At 41.2% G+C, this 21,028-nt stretch overlaps 1 protein-coding gene across 12 annotated transcripts in view; it reads left to right on the forward strand.

The window, feature by feature from the left end:
• FHOD3 (formin homology 2 domain containing 3) overlaps positions 1 to 7,803 on the forward strand; it is a 634,103-nt gene extending 626,300 nt beyond the window's left edge. For all 12 annotated transcript variants that reach the window (XM_039524511.1, XM_039524510.1, XM_039524507.1 and 9 more), the window contains one exon: positions 4,965 to 7,803. In XM_039524511.1, coding sequence (XP_039380445.1) covers positions 4,965 to 5,047 — 83 coding nt within the window. In that variant the 3' untranslated portion in view covers positions 5,048 to 7,803. The remainder of the gene's footprint in view (positions 1 to 4,964) is intronic.
• Positions 7,804 to 21,028: the final 13,225 nt, after the last annotated feature.

The raw sequence follows: 21,028 nt of genomic DNA on the forward strand, positions 1-21,028 counted from the left end.
ACAAAAGGTCATTAGAAAGCTTTATTTTTATTGTCATTGCCTCCAGAATGCATTCCATAACTCAGTTTAATGTGGGCTGCAGCAGGCCAAGAGTTTTACAAGCCAAGATATTATGTCTAGTCAAGTTAGTGACATGCCACAGAGTTCAGTGAAAAGGGAAGAATAAAGATCTAGTTTGAGTAGTGTAATGTTGCATTGAGTGTAAAACATGGAAGGAAAAAACTCTCTCTCCAAGTCACTTCTACTAATGGATTGTATTCCTGCCCCAAGCTGGTAGGAGACCCCCACCAAAAGCAATCTCTGGAAGTGAAAAAGGCCTATAATCATCTGCTTTATAGCATGTTACGAGGAGATTCACCCACCCTCCCGTTCACAGGGAAAGTGCATATTCTACTGCACCCCTTTATAGAGTGCAGTTAGATTTCCCCTGTTTCAACCCTCTCCAAGGGCCAATACAGGAGGGCCAGGGGAAAATGTGACAGGACTGTGGTATCCCCTCCTTTCTACCTCTCCTCACCCCTGGTGCTGTTTAAAGAGGCAGTCCCTGCTAGTCCACAAGTGCAAGGGCTTAAATTCCACCTGACTCGTAAAGGTGAGAGAGGCCTCCTTGAGCTCCATGTCCCCACAACACACTCACACAAGAGCCAGGTCTGGCTCTAGGTTATTTGTAACTAGAAGCTTTAACACTGAAAAGCACATAATCTTCACAAGGGATCTCAAGCTCTCCCAATCCCGAGGCACATTAGAAACAAATCATGTTCTTCTGCTCAGCAGCAAAACCCTCTAAGTCTGCTACAATATGGGCATGCAAGACCATAATGTGTGGGAAATTGCCATGTAAATTCAGAGTAGACACACTTCTACTTAGTAAGTTTGAGTGTTCCAATAGGCACACAATACTTCATGAAGTAGCATTTTCAGTGCTTGCCTAGCAGGCTTATCTGTTGAATCTCTTTGCTGAGAGCCTGATTCTCTCCACAGGGGAGCTTTTCATTAGATTTAAAGATTTAAAAATGTAATTTCATTACCCTTATCCTTCAAAGTCTGTCTGTCTTTGGAGCTGCTTTCTCCTGTCTAACTGCTTAAGTTAAAAGGTCCAGGCATTGGGAAGTCTAAATCCAAGTTATCTTTCCTTGTTATAGCTGAGACCTGAGGTAGTTTAGCAAAATCCTACAGAACCCTACAAGACCTTTTTTGGTCAGATACTTCTACATGTGTCCAAGTACTGAATGAATGTTACTATTATTATTATTTGAGCTCTGGTAGCTCCTAAAATCCCCAACTAAGGGTTGGGGCTCCATAGTGCCAGGCATCATACAGTCATAGGATAGAAGATGTCCCCTGCCTCGAAGAGTTTAGATTAATTTTGTACATCACTTCGGATCATATAGCATCTAGTGATGTCCTTGAATTGAGTCTCCAATAAATTCAGAACATGGCATATCTTAAGATACATAATGATGATTCTCACTTACAGTAACATCCTCGGTTCTCTTTCACATTTTCTCATAATAGGCTTTTCCTCCACAGTATTCTGACTCCTTATTAAGTACTTTGTATATAATGTCCCTAAAGACCAATTCATTATTACATCTGTATTTGGCATTCCCTTTACATTGGTTTGCATAGTGAAGTTGTAGGCCTGTAAGTAAAGTGGAAATGGGAATTCACCATCTTCTGTTTTTGTGTTCAGTCTAAGGTAAAGCCACATATTTTTCTCCCTTCAAATTTAATTCAGTTAGCCAGTTGTATATGTGGAATAGTAACTGTATTGACTTTTAAAGATCTATATAGACATAACTGAATTTTGTTTATTCTAGCTGTTTTTTGTGAATGAATATGGCCCCGTTATTACAGTGTCTGAGTGTCTACCGAGTATTTACAAATGGACATAACAATTGATCTCTCTGTCTTTACTTCAGCCTTGCCATTGTGTAAGAAAAAATAGCTTGCTAAGTTTAGAACATTTTTCTTGTTTGTGTGTGTGTGTGCATGCATCTGACGTGACATTTTTTGGAGGAAAAGCTAATTTGAAGAAATAAGGTTTGCATTAAGTTTTGGAAATGGTGTGGTCTTATTTCTTGTGGGAGTGAGTTCCACATTCTAGGTCCAGCTTCTGTGAAAGTTCTGCCTCCTGTGCTTATGTGCCTCCCTCTAGAGGTAAACAGGTACATTGCTCCAGTGGGATGTAGCTGGTTTTGGAGTTCAGGGTCACAGATGCAGAGATAACCTTGTAGGTAGCTAGAGCCAGTCTCATGGAGGGCCTTGAATATAACAGGACAAATACTTTAAACTGGACTATCTATTCAGCAGGGAGCCAGTGCAGAGAGCAGAGCACTGGGGTGAACAGTGCATGGCAACTGTGTAAATATCAAGCAGACATAATGCTGTATTTTGTGTCAGTTGCAGCTTTTTGGGAGGAGTGTAGTTTCATTTTAGATACTCAAGCCTTGAAGTCACAAGTGTATGGATCATTGTGGCCGTTTCTGATAGATAGGGTTAAAATATTCTGGCAATTCACAGTTGGATGTGCTTTTTTGTTATTGTTGTCATGACTGTTGGGAATCTAATAGCTCTGAGAACTTCCAAAGGACCTCCACATTAGGACTGATTCAGTAATGTAAGGCAGGTGGTCTGGATAATGAGAGTGTTATTTGAAGCACTTCCCTGTTCCTACCAGCATCTTCTTAGTTTTCCTAGGTTCAGCTTGAGCCCAGACCTCTCCATCCAGTGCAGATTTCACCAAAGCATTGATAAAGTTGGGAGATGGTGCTCATTTATATTTGATGCAAAGGAGATATGGAGATGGGTATCATGCAACATTTCCTCACATTCTTCCAGTGGCTTTGTACAGAAGTTAAATAATATAGGGGAGAGGAGTGAGCCTTGAAGAACTCCTCAAGTGAGGGATTCGGGGGTGAAGGAACAATTGTATGTGTGACATTCCCAATTCACTTAATTGTCCCAGATAACAGAAGAGAGAAGTTTAGCTATTAAATGTAGATCATACTTTTCCCCATATTTGTGACAGGGTGACCCTGACATTATTTTCCTCTTTCTTATCTCATTTGTTTTCCATAACAATCCATTCAGTCCTTTCACTCCTGCTAGACCCAGGTCTATGACCAGTCAGTTTCAGTAACTTGGAGTGACTCTCTAGTGAGTTGGAGCTCTTAATTATGGTGCATAAAAACAATGCTGGAAGCCAAAGAGTTCTTAACCATGCTCTGTAATTCCTTTCTCCAGAGCTGTATGACTTCTACTGGCTCTCTTCACTGTTATAGAGCTCTGAATATTTTTGCACTGCATAAATTATAGTTTGGACTTTGGATGTACAATAAATGCATTAATGTGCATTCTGCACGTCTGCCTAGACAACAAACTATTGGAGTGAGCAATCAGTCCATAGGCCTCCCCATCCCACCCTGAAACAAGGTGTGTTCACCTGCAGCCCCTAGTGACAAAAATTCTAGGGAAGTGCACAGTCACAAATTCCATTTGTTATAAAAGAAATGGCAAACTCTTCTTTAAGGGCTTGTCTACATGGTGCAGTGATGCACAACAGGACCAGACTTCAAAGAGAAACTGCTGAGCTCCAGTTCATCTGCAAATTTAACACCATCAGCTTAGAGACTAAACAAAGACTGTGAATGGCTTGCCAACTACAGAACCAGTTTCTCCTCCCTTGGTTTTCACACCTCAACTGCTGGAACAGGGCCCCATCCTCCCTGATTGATCTAACCTCGTTATCTCTAGCTTGCTTCTTGCTTGCTTATATATACACTCCTGCCCCTGGAAATTTCCACTGCTTGCATCCGAAGAAGTGGGTATTCACCCATGAAAGCTCATGCTGCAAAACTTCTGTTAGTCTATAAGGTGCCACAGGATTCTTTGCTGCTTCTACAGAACCAGACTAACACGGCTACCCCTCTGATACTTCACAACAGGGTGTGAATTCTGAAGCGCACCAAAATGCTACTCACTACCTGGCCTATGTAAACCCTGTTGGCACGCAGTAACAGTTCCCTAGTGTGCATTATAACAGTCTGGTTCAACAGTACTATGTTAATGCCCATTAGGGAACTTACAGTGCGCATCAGCCAGGTCTACACAGGCAAGTTAATGTGTGAGATGTTCATGCACTTTAGAATTCACACCCCACTGGTGCACATTATCATACCATGTAGACAAACCATGAGTCTGTGAAGCAGAAATAAATTTAAAATGTAAGTTTCATGTGTCGAATTATACTTATTTGCGCTGCTGTTAATATTATTGTGGTAGTACAGATTTTCCAGACACATCACAGAAAAATAAAAAGCCAAGGTCTCAACTCCTGTAAATTAGCTATAAACCATTACTGACAATATATGATGTGGAAATGGGGGGAGGAGTGTGGAGTAAGGAGGCACAGCAGAAAACAAGGAGAAAGGAAATGTGGTTTTGGAGCATTATTTATAAGGATTCTGATTACTTTTACTTTTGGTTCTTTTTCACTTTTGTGTTTATGTTATTAGAGGATCAGAGAAATAGCAATTAAAACACCATATGGAAAAGTCTTATAGAATTTAATAGGGACAAAACAAGTAGGGTTCGATAAAAAGTTCTCTAAAAACCTATATGAGAATGCTTATTTCTGTGGAATGTAAAAACCATTTGATATAAATCTAAAGAAAGTTGATTTCCTTAAATTCTGTAGGATTTTATTTAAGAAAACAAGACTTGAAAAAACTTGTTTTGAATTGATAGATCGATGTTATAGAAAGATTTGCACAGCTGCTGGGTACCTTATGGTCCCATTGAATTGCCAGATGAGAATGCTCAGCTGCTCTGAAACTCAGGCCTTAGACAGAGCTGCTGTTTGTTTGATGCTGTTTTTGTGTTAGAATATATATTGCAACTGATAGTCCTGTATATCACTCCTAATTTTTCTTTACTTCCCTTTGGATTTTGTGACTGTACAGTAAGAAGAACACTAAAGAGTGGACTGACACCAGAAGAAGCCAAAGCACTGGGCCTCATCAGCACCTCTGAGATGCAGGTGTGAAATCCGCAAAGGCGGCTACAAGCAAAACCATCATGGGTGATACATGGGCTGACAACCATTCAGTGTGGCATTGTTCTACCAGCCTCATCTGCTGCTCCTGACATCCCGTCCTCTGTTAGTTTAATTTTGATAAGATATATAACAGAAAAAACAAAAAGGGCTAAAGAAGGGTGTGTCACAGCTCAGCACTAAAACCTGACAGATACAAAAAGGAGTGTTTGAGTATTTCTAGATGAAAGCTTATAGCTTGTTCTCTCATGATGCATTGATGTTGGTATTAGGGGACTCTCCTGAGTATTCTTTTATTGTGTGAGCTATGTTTACGTTGGCTTTTCTTGTGGCCTGTTTTAGTCATTGTAAAGCATGGCATTTTGTCAGTGCAAGGAACAGTCCTTAAAGAGGCAAAATCACGTCTGTTACAGTTACTGTGATCTTCCTAAGATTGTTTTATTGGACAGACATACACAAATCTGTACAACCCTATTTTTATCTCACCACCAAAGAATGTAAAAATGTATGTGTACTTATGTATATGTACAGTATGGATGTGTGTGTATGTACAACATACACACATAGTCCTGGGGTGAAATCCTGGCCCCACTGAAGTCAAAGGGGCAAAGATTTCACTCCTGGGGCCTTAAAATTCCACCTGACCTTCAGGAAAGGAGTGTCTTTTTACAGGAACTCAATGTTACTCAATGGAATTCACCCTGCAGGGCAGGAAATACCCTGCAGTGCAGGTGGAATGTTTAGGATTCTGAACTGCATGTGTGTGTATGCACGTACACTGTACCTAATAGTGTACACACACAGATAGCACAGAATACCTCTTACTGTTGAACTCTAGGTATACTGAGTCTTTGTACAATTTCAGAAATTTATGCCAACAATTTACATGCTAGATAAAGAGGTTCTGCTGCCAAGATCAAGAAGTTTCGTTCACCTGCCTGAGCCCTTCATGCTGCTTTTCTCTGTTGTGATGTAGCTTAGTGGTGATTTAGCTTCAAACCGATTGAACTGAACACGAAATGGCCCTGCTAAAACGCCTCTACATTTTGTCTTTTTCATCAATAAAATAAATAGCGAGGATACCACAGTGAACATTCCTCTTCCCACACAAGGAATTTGCTGTTTCCTCGTTCATCCTTATCTCACTGTTCGTAATTGACTTCTATAAACATCTTCAGTATATGTCTGAGGTTAAGTGCATGTTCTATTCTGGTCTATCCCCACATAAACGATCACACTCCATTGTCCAAACCAGACAGAATTTTAGAATATACTTTAATCAGCTCGACTTGCCTTTAAGTGAAGTACATCCACCTCAGTGAATTTGAACTGAACCCGCTTATGCCCGGCTTTCGCCATTGCCAAAGCATTTTCATGGGAACTGCAGTTTAGTAACAACAACAAAAGGGAACATTTTGCACCAAAGCGTATCTAGATGGAATGGTACTGAAGAATGCGAGATTAGCGCTTTCTGTGACCCTGGGCTGGGACTAAAGGTGTATTGACTCCTGCATTCTGTTCCACTTTGAGGACAGGAAGTGCTAAGGATAAGGCACCAAACAGGCAACATTTCAACTATATATGAGACTATGTTGAACACAGCATCCAAGTAATCTGAGAGCCAATCAACAAGCAATACTGATATAAATGACCTAGTAGAATCAAACTAAACGGAATATGTTGTGAAAACTCCCATCCGTGCAATTCTCTCCCTCAGCTGTTGAATTTCAGTCCTTATTGACAGTTGCTGGGGGCCTTGACCCATCCAGTTCATGGCTAAATATATGTCCCTGCTATGAGTCCCGGTTCTTACAATATGGCGTTGGGTTTACAGACATTGGTGAACATGTTTTCCTGCTATTTGGCAGTTAGTTTAGTTTAACAAGTAGATTTTGCAAGCAGACAGAAGCCATTCATTGGTTAGCTAATAAATCATAGAGTAAAGAATTAGTTGAAAGCTGTAAAGAGGAAAGGACTGGTCAGAAAACTGAAGGAAATAGAATTTATTTAATCACATTCTTTCATTTTAAAAGAAATGATGTGTTGCCATCAGGGTTTTGGAAAGGATCTCTACATGATACAACACTTGGCCTTTCAGTATGTTTTCTTATCTTTCTGCTCAAGGTTGCATAAAACACATAGATGGATGTACTGGGGGTTTGTGGAGGTCAGTGAGGTCTGAGTGAGCAGTTTGGATTGCAATTCATGTCCTAGTTAAAAGCAGATCTAAATCCGAGTCCTGCTCTGGCCAGATACTGAAGGCCTCCTTCAAGGTGCTCAACTCCCATTCCTGGTACTTGACACTTGGCAGGATTGAACTTTAAATTCCCTGCGTACTGTGCTGTATATGCAGCCTGAACAATGGGAATCTCCACTTTTAGTTAATGTGGGAAGAATGCAACAACTGCTAAAAGTGTAGATGGTGTTTTGCCAGCGTAGTAATAGGAAGCAATTCTTGTGTCCGGGGACTGCATTTTAGTGGCATTTCCCGAGTGTCATTAAAGTTAAATGTCTCTCAGTCAGCTTGCATGTCCAAAATCCTTTGGATCCCCCTCATTTAACAAGGATTTAGAAATTAACAACAAAAATGTGAGTCAGGATTAATATTTGCTTTGGATGAGTGGTTGTTGCTTTTACAACTCAAGAAAGAGATCTACCACTCAAGAAAGAGATCTTGGAGTCATGGTGGATAGTTCTCTGAAAACATTCACTCAGTGTGCAGCGGCAGTCAAAAAATCGAACAGAATGTTGGGAATCATTAAGAAAGGGATAAATAATAAGACAGAAAATATCAGATTACCTCTATATAAATCCATGATACGCCCACATCTTGAATACTGCGTGCAGATGTGGTTGCCCCATCTCAAAAAAGATATATTGGAATTGGAAAAGATTAAAAAAAGGGCAAAAAAAATTATTGAGGTATGGAACAGCTTCCATATGAGGAGAGATAATAAGACTTGGACTTTTCAGCTTGGAAAAGAGATGACTAAGGGTGGACATGATAGAGGTCTACTAAATCATGACTGGCGTGGAGAAAGTAAATAAGGAAGTGTTATTTACTCCTTCTCATAACACAAGCACTAGAGATCACCAAATGAAATTAATAGGCAGCAGGTTTAAAATAAACAAAAGGAAGTATTTTTACACACAACACACAGTCAGTCTGTGGAACTCCTTGCCAGAGGATGTTCTGAAGACCAAGACTATAACAGGGTTAAAAAAAAGAGCTAGATAAGTTCATAGAGGATCCGTCCATCAATGGCTATTAGCCAGTATGGTGTCCCTAGCCTCTGTTTGCCAGAAGCTGGGAATGGGTGACAGGATGGATCACTTGATGATTACCTGTTCTGTTCATTCCCTCTGGGGCACCTGGCATTGGCCACTGTTGGTGGACAGGATACTGAGCTAGATGGACCTTTGGTCTGACCCAGTATGGCCATTCTTATGTTCTTACAATAGATCGTTTTAAATCTGATTTGGAAGGGGAAAGATAGTAGTTTACCAACTTCACATCCCCTGTTTCTTCCGCGCCCCCGAACATACATACATTCCTATAACTCAAGAACAGCTTTGATTTGGAAGCCCATATTTAGCAAGTTATTATTCTATAATGTGGAATTATTTTTTCTTTGTTTGCTATTTTTTAATTGTAAACTGTTTTAAAAAGTGGCTAGAAAGACTTGACAAGCAGCACACAAGGGCTAATTCCTGCTCTCTCTCATGAACATGCAGTTCCTTGTTGTCTTCAAGAGGAATTGTGCATGCATATGTGAGGACAGAACTTGTCCCTGTATAAAGTTCGGATTGCTCTGGATTTCCAGCATCTGGATGCAAGAAAAACTGCAAAGTCTGTGAATGCTGAAGTTTCTCTGGCTAGGTACTTAAGAGCTCTGAAGGAAGGAAAAAAAGAAAAAATTTAAAAACACCCTATGCTGTTTTCCTAAAGCTGAGATGAAATGATGCTTGATTAGGGAACACTATTGAAACTTATTTGTAAACGCTTGAGAATACAAGGGCCTATTTTGTGTTTGTCTTTTTATTTTTTGCGACAAATGGTTGAATTGCATTTTAGATGCAATATAAAGAGAAAGCAGTTTAATAGTTAAAGAGCAAATCATTCAAAGGAGTTTGAGGGGGTTTATAGTTCTATGTTCATGCAAAAAAATTAAATATATTCTGTACAGTTCTAATTTGTTGATTTCACATTGAGTGGCAAACAGGTACATAATGTTTAACCATTATCGAACCATAGATCACGTCAAACAGATATGGAATCTGAAGGCTTCTTTTAAAGAAAAGGATGGTTGATAGCAATGGGTGTATTTCTCCTTTTAAAGACTGTCTTGGGGCATAGTGTGTGTGTGTGTGTGTGTGTGTGTGTGTGTGTGTGTGTGTGTGTGTGTGTGTGTGTGTGTGTGTGTGTGTGTGAAAGAGAGAGAGAGAGCTGGGAATTGTAAAAAAAAATTGTAAAGTAGAAAAGGACATGTTTCTTAGACGAAGGACAAATACTGTAAAATTGTGTAAATGTCACTACTCATGTTTTTTCATGTGGTGTGTAGCATAGTGTAAAATAGGCTTTTCAGCAGTGTTATTCTGTGAATTGTAATTTAAAAACAAGCCATGCATGGTCAAAGATATTATCTACAGGTCCTTTTTCGTTTGTTTGTTTTTCTCATTTTAGGTAAAGATGTTTTGTTACATGTTAAATTTAATTGTCCATGAAACTGCTTTTTGTTTCTGAGTTTTACTTCATAAATAACTTGAATTACTGTTTAAGAATTTACTACACACAAGCACTCCTTCATTTGTATCCATCCTTAGGAAGCTTTGTCACTACATTGAGTATAACCCAGGGGGATTTTCCTTTTTAACACACCCCTCTTTTGCCTCTCCTCCCCCACTCCATCCCTTCCTCACATTCTAGAAAATGCAGTCTCTCTTTTTTTCCATGCCATGCAGGGTCAACATGAGAAATTGACCTCAGACCTGTGTCCAAAATTTCTTGATATAAGTAGTAACAAAGCTCACCTCTACAGCAGTATGTAAACACATCTTGCAATAAAGCTTTCTAAAGCACTGTGTTGGTTGCTGATTTTGTTGACGTATCCAACTGGGACCTTGGTTGGCTATTTTTAAAAATGTTGTATTCTTTATGCAGCCATGAAGCCGCTACACAAGCAACAAAATGCCATTGTTAAACCACCTGGGTGGCTTGGCAATGAAAAGCTAACCTTAAAGTTTTATCTCCGCTTTCACAGATTGAACTGAATGTACAATCCTGGGTGAAGTAAATGTGTGTCTGTCTGTCCGTCTGTCTGTCTATCCAGTTCTCAAGGATTATAGTAATCTAATACTGAAATCCCCACCAAACATGATGGGATGCTGCTTGCTGCCATTAGCTGGCAGTCAGTGCTTACTTTGTAATGAAAGAGGTGCCAGGGCTCAAGCAATTTTTTTTACTTTCATGACTGATGTGGTGAGCCAAGAGGTCCCGAGGCTGTAAACTGTCAAGCCCAGAGGTGCCGGGGCACAGCCCTGGCAAGCCCTGGCACAAATTAAGCACTACTGGCAGTTGATGCATTTTTTATTTTTGTCTTTAAAGCAGTCCATGCAGCAAGAGGCTTGTACAAAGAGCCCATCATTTATAAATGCAGAACTCTGACTCTCCTGTACTCAGGTGAGTATTCCGATTGATGCTGCACAGCGAGACGGAATTCCTGAAACTCTTGATTACGGAGCCATAAAAATGGATATTGGGAGAGTAAAATGGGGACATGCCTCTTAACTCAATTGAAATGTGTTTCATGCATCGCCCAGGTACCTAAACTCTGGACGACAACTGCATGTGCCCAGGGCGACAGGGCCGGCTCCAAGTTTTTTGCTGCCCCAAGCAAAAAAATTTTCCCGCGCCCCCTGGCCCTGCCCCAACTCTGCCCCTTCCCTGCCCTATTCCAACCCCTTCCCCAAATCCCCGGGCCCGCCTTCTCCCCTGGGCATGCTGCATTTCCGCTCCTACCCCTCCCTCCTAGGCAAGCCTGAGAGGGAGGGGGGAGAAGCAGAGCGGTGGCGCGCTTCGGGGAGGAGGCAGAGGTGAGCTGGGGGGAGCGGTTCCTCTGTTCCCCCAGGGTTACTTCCTGTGGCCCTCCCCGCACCCCCCCACCACCACAGCTCATCTCCGCTCCCCCTGCTTCCCTGACCATGCCACCACCACTCCACTTCTCCCCTCTCCCTCCCAGGCTTGCCGCAAAACAGCTGATTAGCACAGCAAGCCTGGGAGGGAGGGGGGAGAAGCAGAGTAGCAGTGCGCTCGGGGGAGCAGGCAGCAGTGTAGCGGAGGTGAGCTGGGGGGGAGCGGTTCCTCTGCTGCCCCCCCAGGGTTACTTCCTGCAGCCCTCCCCGCGCCCCCCACTGCTGCAGCTCACCTCTGCTCAGGGCCGGCTCCCGGCTTTTTGCGCCCCAAGCAAAAAAAAAAAAGAGCCGGAATGCCGCCCCTTGGAAAGTGCTGCCCCAAGCACATGCTTGGAGCGCTGGTGCCTAGAGCCGGCCCTGGGGACAGTGTCACCACAGCTCCCCCCATTCACAGTGTTTCCATCTGTCTGAATTAGAGTAACAGGGCTGTTTGAAGGGACATCATAGAAAAGTGATAACTATTGTACTCTACTAAATAAGAACAGTGTTATGAAGAACTTTGATTTCCAGTGCAATTGGTAAAAAGTGTAATAAGCTACCCAAAAATACTTACCTTTTTATGTTACATGTACCGTCAGGTAAGGGTAGGTTACAGAGTTCAAAGACTGTTAAATACTTTTGTTGCAGCACCCTAGATGCTTAGCTGTGTTGACAAAGAGTTTAGCAGATGATTTCACATATCACCTTGAGCCCTTAGAGCGATAGAAGCAGTTGTAAGTTATCATCTATGTAACGCTTCCTATGGAAAACAGTGACTTGCTCCTTCCTAGATCTTCTTTTCCAATAATTTCATATAAAAGATGCCCCATGGGATCTATATGTATCTCTTGAAGAGCTGCTTAGCATTCCAGTTGCGCTGTTGTAAAGTCTAGAGGATAAAAGGCTACTAGCCAGAAATGTGGTAATGCTTTTAAAAATAAATATATAAAACAAGTTTATTGGCCAGACACTTTTCTCTTCTATCACAATATATCCATTAGTAATCCTAAATTCCAGATGTGCAGTGACAACACATGCATGGATTTTTCAAACTCAGTACTTAGAACTCATTTTTTGTCACAGGGAAGCCTCTGGACTCCAGTCAGAGAACAAATACGTCTGCAGCTTATCCACTGCACAGCTGCATGCATAGTTTGTAACCCAGGAGTAACTGATTATTTTTTGTCAAGGTCCAGATTTCTTGGTCAAGGTATAGTCCAAGGTCCTGACTCCAGAGAAAATAATAAAAAATAACAACAATGAGAATAATACGTAAATAAAAAGATTTAATGGTCCATTCAAAAGCATCTGGTGATCTGGATTTGGCCTGGGGTCTGTCTTTGACTACCTCTATTGTAGCCCTTACATAATAGTTTCACCCTGAAAACGCATAGATTAAATTGAGAAAAGACCTTGTTCCTTTTTGTAACATCTCCACATTTTCTGATGGGAATGTAGTTTGGAAAAGAAGAAGGCTCCTTTCTATTCAGAAATCTTTACCTCCAATGAATTTCAATAACTGCTGTTTTGTATTACAGCACAATCTGATGAGACAAACCTCTGCTGGGAAATCCTGAATGGAAAGCATCTATTTTGGATGCCATGCTGTTGAGGACCCCTCCACTCCCAGGTTTTCCTGAATTGCTTTGGAACAGGAGCATAGTCTACCTGTAGAAGAGTATGATGTGTTTTGAGGCCACTCCACTTCTAACATTCAGATGGAATCCTTTTCCTTTCTGCCACCCAGCTACCTCTCCATTCCACTGGGTTCTCCTCTTGCCTCCATTGCTGAGATGGGATCTTCTGCTTTATTTTTGGGTGACTCACACCTTGAGACACCTTAATTTTCAGAGGAGGGACGCCAGCACTTCTGGCCCCCGTAGATGTGTCCCGTTGGACACCTAAAAACACCAAACCCTTAGACAATGGCCTAAATTTTCTAAAGTCTCACCACGTCTGATACCACAGGTGACCAGCATCACCTCAGGTACATATTACAAGTCTATATGAAGGCCACACGGTGAAAGTTCAGATCTATGTGATGTTGTCAAATGCCACATCCAAAAATGACAACAGGGTGAAAATTATTTTTTTAAATAAAGTGATGAAACATTCCAACTCCTGAATGAGAACTCAAAAGCTGGGTCTCCCCGCCCAACCCTCCCCTCTGTGTGTAAAGGGAGTCTTAAATAATCTTGGCAAGATCTAGCAAAGGAAAGGGATTGTTAAAATGAGGCCCTGTATATCTTTTTAACAACCTTTTTCCCCACATAAAATTGTGGAAAATTATTGACCTCATAGCACAGTCAAAAAAACTATTCTTGCTAAATGCCAAGATATTATATCAACATTTGACTAGGAATTAGACTATCCTCACATAGGGTTTCAAATCTGTTTGGCTGGAACATTTCACAAGTATTCTGTATTACAAGGAACAATGAGGTTATTCAAAATAATAAATAAAAATCTAAAGGATAAAAGCATCAACCATAATGCTCTAAATATATTTAGCTATGTGCATAGTGATAAGAGAGAGACAGCAAATATCACACAATGGTCACTAGGGCCACATTTGAAAAGACCTAATGCGACGGGCACCGGCATCAATGGAAAGACTCCCATTGACTTTATTGGGTGTTGGATCAGGCCCCAAAAGATAACTTCTGTTATTGGCTATTAGCAAATGAACTTGATGATGGTTTTGGAGTATTTCTCTGACAGAGTCATATCATTCCAACAGTTTTTAAACCCCATTGATTTCATTGTGGGAGTTCTCCTTAAAAAAATGGATGGCCCGAAAGCCAACATTGAAACCTTATTCCCAAAACAAACTATGTTAAAAACGAGTTCAGTTTGAAAATGTGTTTAGTGGACTCCAGCTAACACCCCAAAATAATATCTTATTGTACAAACATTCTACACCTTTTAAGAAACCCAAACATTAGCATGTCTGAAAAAGAAACACTTTAGGGAATGCCTTTGCCATATAATCTTCCATAACGTACTACTATCCCAGCCAAACCTAGATAATCCAGAGAACCTTAACTTTGTCCTTTTGTTTTGTTCTGTGATGGAAATATGCTGTTGAGAGCATACAATTAATGTATATAGCCATTGTTATATTATTATTTATTAACATTTAACAAAAATTTCCAAAGGAAATTCTATGGTACATTAAGTTTTGTGCTGTAATTTCACATTATATGATGTACTCATGGAGAATATTTTTAGAAATGGAATTGGGTTGGTTGGTTTGGTGGTATGGAATGTTTGATTACGCGGTGTTGTAGGTTTATATAAGTGTACGTAGATGCTGGAAGTTTGTATTTTTCACTATCCTGCATAGCTATTAATGTAATTTATTTATAATAAGTGTTTGTTAGTGTTACAATACACTGGACATAGATCCCTTCAATAGGCAAGTGGATCTTATCTCCTAGTAATTTGTTATTTTGACCTATATGTATAATGTTGAAAATTGAATTGCAAAGCTATAGTTATGTAGATGCTGTAAATCAGGTGAAATAATGAGTGAAGGAGGACTATATGGCCACCAGATAGTGATGCGATTCATGAAGTGTTTCCTACCCTAAAGACTTTACACTCTAAAAGATATAAAACAAATGAGTGTGTGGAGATGGGGATATTACACACAAGGAATCTGGTGAAGAATTGGCACAGCTTTGTAAGTTACAAGTATTGTTTTGTTGTTTGTTTTGTTTTCACTTTTTTAACTTGGGGATAGAGGTAGGTTGAGAAGGAAGGCCAGAAATGGGAAGGAAAAGGAAGGAAAGGGAAGAGGGACATTCGCGGCTCACCACATGACTAGCCATGCTCAGCATGCTGGGGTTTGTAGGTGTCTTGGCAGAGGTGAGTCTTAAAGAAGGAGTCGAAAGAGAATATAAGCAAGAGGCTTTTCAGATTTGATCAGAGTTTTTCCCAGGCAGCCTGGAGAAGGCATTTTGGTGTTAAAGGGAGGAGTTGACTGTTGGGCAGTACAGGCTGGGATTGGTGGGTGAATGAAGGCAGGGGCTGGGGCTCTTTGTCCAGCTGTCCTGAATAGGACTCTCCTGGCTCCTGTTTATCCTGCCGCTGACTTCTGAATTCCAGCAGCAGAAGGTGCAGAAATGATTGCTGGATGGTTGCTAAGTGACTTGTTCCTCCCTGTCCCTCCCATTCCTGGAGCAGCAAACATGATACCTGTTTTGGGCCCCCTCAAGCTGCAGCCTCAGTGCACCATTTGATACTCTGCTTTGAGTCTGAGGCCACTGACATGCTGTTGCAGTGGTGTAGGGGGAACCACGAGGGGCCAAAACAAGGTGGAAATGATCAGAAAGAGTGCCAGTATGGCAAATGGCCTCAAAGCATGGCAATCTGAGTAATGCATAAGGCGGCCTGTGATCTCAAGAGGCCACACAGCCAGCCATATTATAGAGGTGAGTGGCTACACTCTACTCCATTTTCTTTAGGGGTCCTCAGCTGTAGCCATTGCAATCCTCAGTTGGGCCAATTTTGCATGTCTTTTCCAAACAGATTCACTAAATCTGCAGTGATTGAATTGGAAAATACAGCAGGATAGCACATTTGGCTACTGAACCCATAGTTAATGTAATGCAGTGGCCCTGTCAGTGAGTTAACTGAGCTCCTTGGAGGAACTCTCAGAAATGTCACAGAGAAAAAACTTGGTTTAGATTTGGGATTATTTTCTCATTTGTAAATCTCTCCTTGCCCCAACTGATTAAAATATTCTTTTTAATACACTGTTGAGGCCAATGAGTAAGTCTAAACTGCCCAGCTGATACGGGGAACAGGAAAGATGGGAATTAATTGATTAGATAGTACCCACTATCAGACTGTTTAGCAGCTTGATTTTTCTCTCTGGAAATGCAAAAGGGAATAGTTTTTTGGGAGAAAGCTGGCTTATTTCAATGCAGAACATCAGGTGATTGCCTTTTTCACTTGTCCGCTGCCTGCATAGCAATCACAATTTACAAAATAAAAAATAAAAAAATGCTTTAAAAAACAGCCCAATGAGAAAGACAAGCTATTTAAAACTGCAGGAGGCATTTATTGTGTTAGCTATATTAGGATACATAGAATCCATCACAGAACAAACAACCAGGTACTCAAATGCTACAGAGATGAGGACCATATCAGTACCCTAAGAGAAGAGTTGTGAGCTTCTTAAAATAATTCTGCTGCCAAAAAAATGCTAGAGCGCAAAAGAAATGCTACGGACCAGGTCTCTATAATTCTTTCTTACGGTAGTGTAATCTCTAAGATTTGGCATATAGTTTTCTCTTCTACAAGAGGCAGAGAGCAAAGAGAAGGACGCCTGTAAGAGAAGTTTCTTCTTAATGCCAGGTGGCTAGTGGTTGGCTTATGCTCTGAAGCACGAAGGTTTACACCCCTTAAACATTTCCTCCTATGCTGTGTAAATGTGGAGGTTCTTGTTATGCATATAAATGTCTAAATATTTTTGAATTGGCCAAAGCTGTTGGCAGCAGTGATGCCTTGTGGCAATGAGTTCCACTGGTTCATTGTGTAAAAAAGTATTTTCACTTATCCTCTCTGTCATATCTAAGTGTTTGACCCTTGATTAAGACTCCAGATCTTTAATTAGAACTGAACCTGAAGTAGTCACCATATACTGACAGTTACCACCAACAGTGTCTGAGGTACCTGAGTTTTCATCTGAATTTAGACCAGGAAATAGCTGCAGGGTCTGAAGGCCCATTGTGTTGAAAATGTTGATTTTCTAACAGTGACCACTGTAGTGGGGAAAACATTCAAAACACCATGTTTTAAAATCACCATATGTCTTCACATCTTTCTGTAGCCTGTTGTTATCAAAGTCTCCTCACTTCTTGCAGTCTCATTGAAAATTTTGCTTGACTAAGTAGCAGGGTGTTTGGATGTCTGTGAGACTAGATGGTTATAATTTTGAAAGGCTAGAGAATTTTGGAAAGTACAACTAGTTGAAGGGTATTGGAATATAAACCTGTTTCTAGACTGTGAGTCATTAGAACACTAAAGAACTTTTGGAATTCTGATTTTTTTTATACGCTTTACTTTTGTGAAAATGGAAAAGAATAAACAGAGGATTTTTCCACCTTGGGAACCAGTTTGGTGATTAGAAGGGGGAAGATGTGACAGGCTGGGAAACCACAATCAGAAACATTTCCACACAGCTGGAATATGAGGAGTGAACAATCTGATGTAGATTAAAGTGATACCTATAAAATTACACTGAAGTTTTACTTGTTGCCCCTGTAAATACATTCATTTGGATAATTTGGCTCCCAGGAAAACTGTACTTTAAAACTAAGTGCAACTTTGCATGATTGTGTGCACGAGGATTACTTTACTCTCACCTAAAATGGGATTAAAATTCAGCAGCTGTTTTATTCCAGGAACATTACAAAATAGACTTTTTATCTGAGGACATGATGAGTGATTTCTTCATTTGGACTGGTACAACATGGAGCATTGTAGGCAGTTAATGATACAGATTGATTTTTAGCAGCCCCGGCACCAGGGCTCCCACCCTTACTGCAGCCCTTTTTGCAAGAGTATCTCTCTCAACTGAAGGAAGATGAAAACAAAGTTGCCTGACACTGCTCTTTTGTCAGTAGTAAAGAGTTATGTAATTTCTGAAGACACAGAGGGTTAAATTCCTCACTCAGTTCCAACTCTTTAACCCCACTGACTTCAGAATGTGGCCTTACAACCTTATCCCAGGATTCTGACATAAGGTTTTCTTAGGCCATGTCTACACTTACAAGCTTACAGTGGCACAGCTGTACCGATATAGCTGTGCCGCTGTAAGAGCGCTCGTGTAGCCACGTTATGCCGACGGGACAGAGCTCTCCTGTCAACATAATAAAACCAGCTCAATGAGTGGTGGTAGCTACGGCGGCGGGAGAGCATCTCCTGTCGACATAGGGCTGAGCACATAAGCACTTATGCCAGCAAAACGTATGTCGCTCAGGGGTGTATTTTTTCACACCCTTGAGCGACAAAAGTTTTGCCAACATAAGTGCTAGTGTAGACATGGCCTTAGACCAGGAGTGGGCAAACTTTTTGGCCCGAGGGCCACATCGGGGAGTAGAAATTGCATGGCGGGTCATGAATGCTCATGAAATTGGGGTTGGGGTGCGGGAGGGGGTGAGGGCTTTGGTTGGGGGTGCGGGCTCTGGGGTGGGGCTGGGGATGAGGAGTTGGGGGTGCAGGAGGGGGCTTCATGCTGGGATTGAGGGATTTGGAGAGCGGGAGGGGGATCAGGGCTGGAGCAGGGGGTTGGGGTGTGGGGAGAGGCTCAGGGGTGCAGGCTCCGAGCGGCGCTTACCTCAGGCAGCTCCCGGAAGCAGTGGCATCTCCCTTCTCCAGCTCCTATGTGTGGAGCGGCTCCCGACCCTGCACCCCAGCTAGAACGCCGGAGCGGGGCTATGCCACGGTTCCGGGAGTCGTGTGGTGCAGCCCCCAACCTGGCTCCCCAGCGGGAGCTCATGGGCCGGATGCAGCCCGCAGGCCGTAGCTTGCCCACCCCTGCTATAGGTAACCATTAAGAAAAAAATAACGCAGTACATGGCTGCTTTTAACATTTTTGATCCTTAAGAATAGTTCTGCCAAGATTTCAAACTTTGCAACCTACATGTTCAAAACTTTTGGTTGGGAGTAGAGTGGCTATAAGATGACTGCCTTGTGGTATATGTTTTCAAAGTCTTCACTGATCCTTGGCAGTAATACCACCATCCACAGATTCAGAAAGAACTTTTGGCTGCTGTTTCTGACCATGATAAACTTCATGAATATATTTATGCCCCGAGGGTAATTGAAGTTGAAATAGGCCATAAGCTCTTGAAGGCCACTTTTTTTAAAAATTAACTTTTGTATCCATTCCCTATGAGTTTGCAAAGTTTGTGTATGAGGCTGCAAAAACACTCAATTCCAGTTCAATATAAGCCTGGTAAATAATGGACTCGTTATTGCTGATGTTTTATTTAAAGTTGTCATGCCTAGTATTATTTTATTTTGACGAATGTGATCAAGGATTTCATGTTTAATTTTATGCCAGTTGTGTTTCTATTTACCAGTGAACTGGGATGAGGTGAAGCAAACATTTCAGGCACACACTCTCTCACAGACACAGGAAGAATTGCTTTGTAAGTGGCCTGAAAGGAGATCTGTGGCTACAGATTATGTCACATAGGCAGTAATTGTAGCTTGTTTGAGGGCAACAGAGATATTATTATCCTCTATGATGGATGAAAGATTTCAAATGGTTTATAAACGATCACCCAAATAAAGCACCTAGTAGAAATGATATTGGGCCAGTTTATAAGATGATGTAAAACAGCACAACTCCACTGAAGTCAATGGAACTATATCAACCAAGAATCTAGCCCCATTATCTTCTGGCCAGATGTTGAGAAGTGGCTAAATTCTGCCAGGTATGAACTTCCATTGACTTCAGTGGAAACTGTGTGTGTGTGTGAAGGGAGAATTTGGCCCGGGGGCTTGAATGGGATATAGCCAGTGCAAACCAAATTGTATGAAAGAGTCCCTTGTGCCTGAAGCACCTGGACCATCCATGGTTCAGTGGCAATAAGAGCTGGTCGTTTTCAGTACAAAGTCGTGATTACTGAATTCCACTGGATTGCTGTTTGTTGGTTTTTTAAATTAACATCTATGTGCTGGAAAACAATCAGTGACTATCACCTGGCATGAATTAAAATTCTTCTTCATGGCTACTTTAATATCATGGTATGATGGATGATGATTTATTTATAGGAGCACCACCTAGGAGTTGTAATCGTGGATCAAGGCCTCCTTGTGTGAGGTACTATACAGGTGAATAAAGCAAAAACAATTTCTGCCCCAGGGAGCTCACTAATCTAACTGTACATCTGGATTGTGTCATCAGGCACAAGTCAAAGACCAGGTAGCTTTAGCCACCCAAGATGTTCTATAATTTTCTAGAAACGAACAGCTTGGAGTATCTCATCATTAGAGAGAGAATTTGGGTATTACATCATGTAAAAGCAAAATGGCTAAGAGATGGGGGACAGTGACTGGACACTTCACTCCAGCCTCAGACCCTGGCAGTATTTTCATTCACCATGGCAGTGGATATGAAAAAAGCAACATGCAAAGTGACTAGAAAAGGATTCCTGTATACATCACTGTTAACAGATGACAGCTCCACTAGCTCTTGCTATTTGCAGACCTGTGCATCTCACCTCAGCAACCACTGAGATGTCCTATCTCCACAAAGCACGTCTATGATCTGCTGTGCTATATGTAGTTTAGGCCATTGAACTCTGGTGCACCAGAAAATTCTGTTTCTCCTTTATATTGTATTGTCACAAGTTGTACATAAATTGATAGAGGTTAAGGCCAGAAGTCTCCATTAGATCTAGTCTGACTTCTTCTATATCATAGGACATTAAATTTCACCCAATTACTCCTGTATTGAGCCCAATAACTGTGACTAAAACATAATTTGTGCTTTGGCTATCGCATATTTTGCAGAAAGGCATCCAGTCTTGATTTGTAAGGCATTAGAATCAATTTCACTCATAATTTTCCTCAACTTTGGGAAATTCTCTCCTTTGAAGTACCAAATATATATATACACACACACACACACTATTGTTGGGACTCCTCGGTTGCACATATTAAATGTTATCAAGTGATAGTCACTGGTCTTACACAATTACCAACTTCCAGTCCAGTGATTAATTTATTTTGGACCTCATAATGGAGGATAAAAATGGAGTTACCTCATGCTGGATGCAA

The sequence above is a fragment of the Mauremys reevesii genome, linkage group 2, assembly GCF_016161935.1.
Source record: "Mauremys reevesii isolate NIE-2019 linkage group 2, ASM1616193v1, whole genome shotgun sequence".
NCBI lineage: Eukaryota > Metazoa > Chordata > Testudines > Geoemydidae > Mauremys > Mauremys reevesii.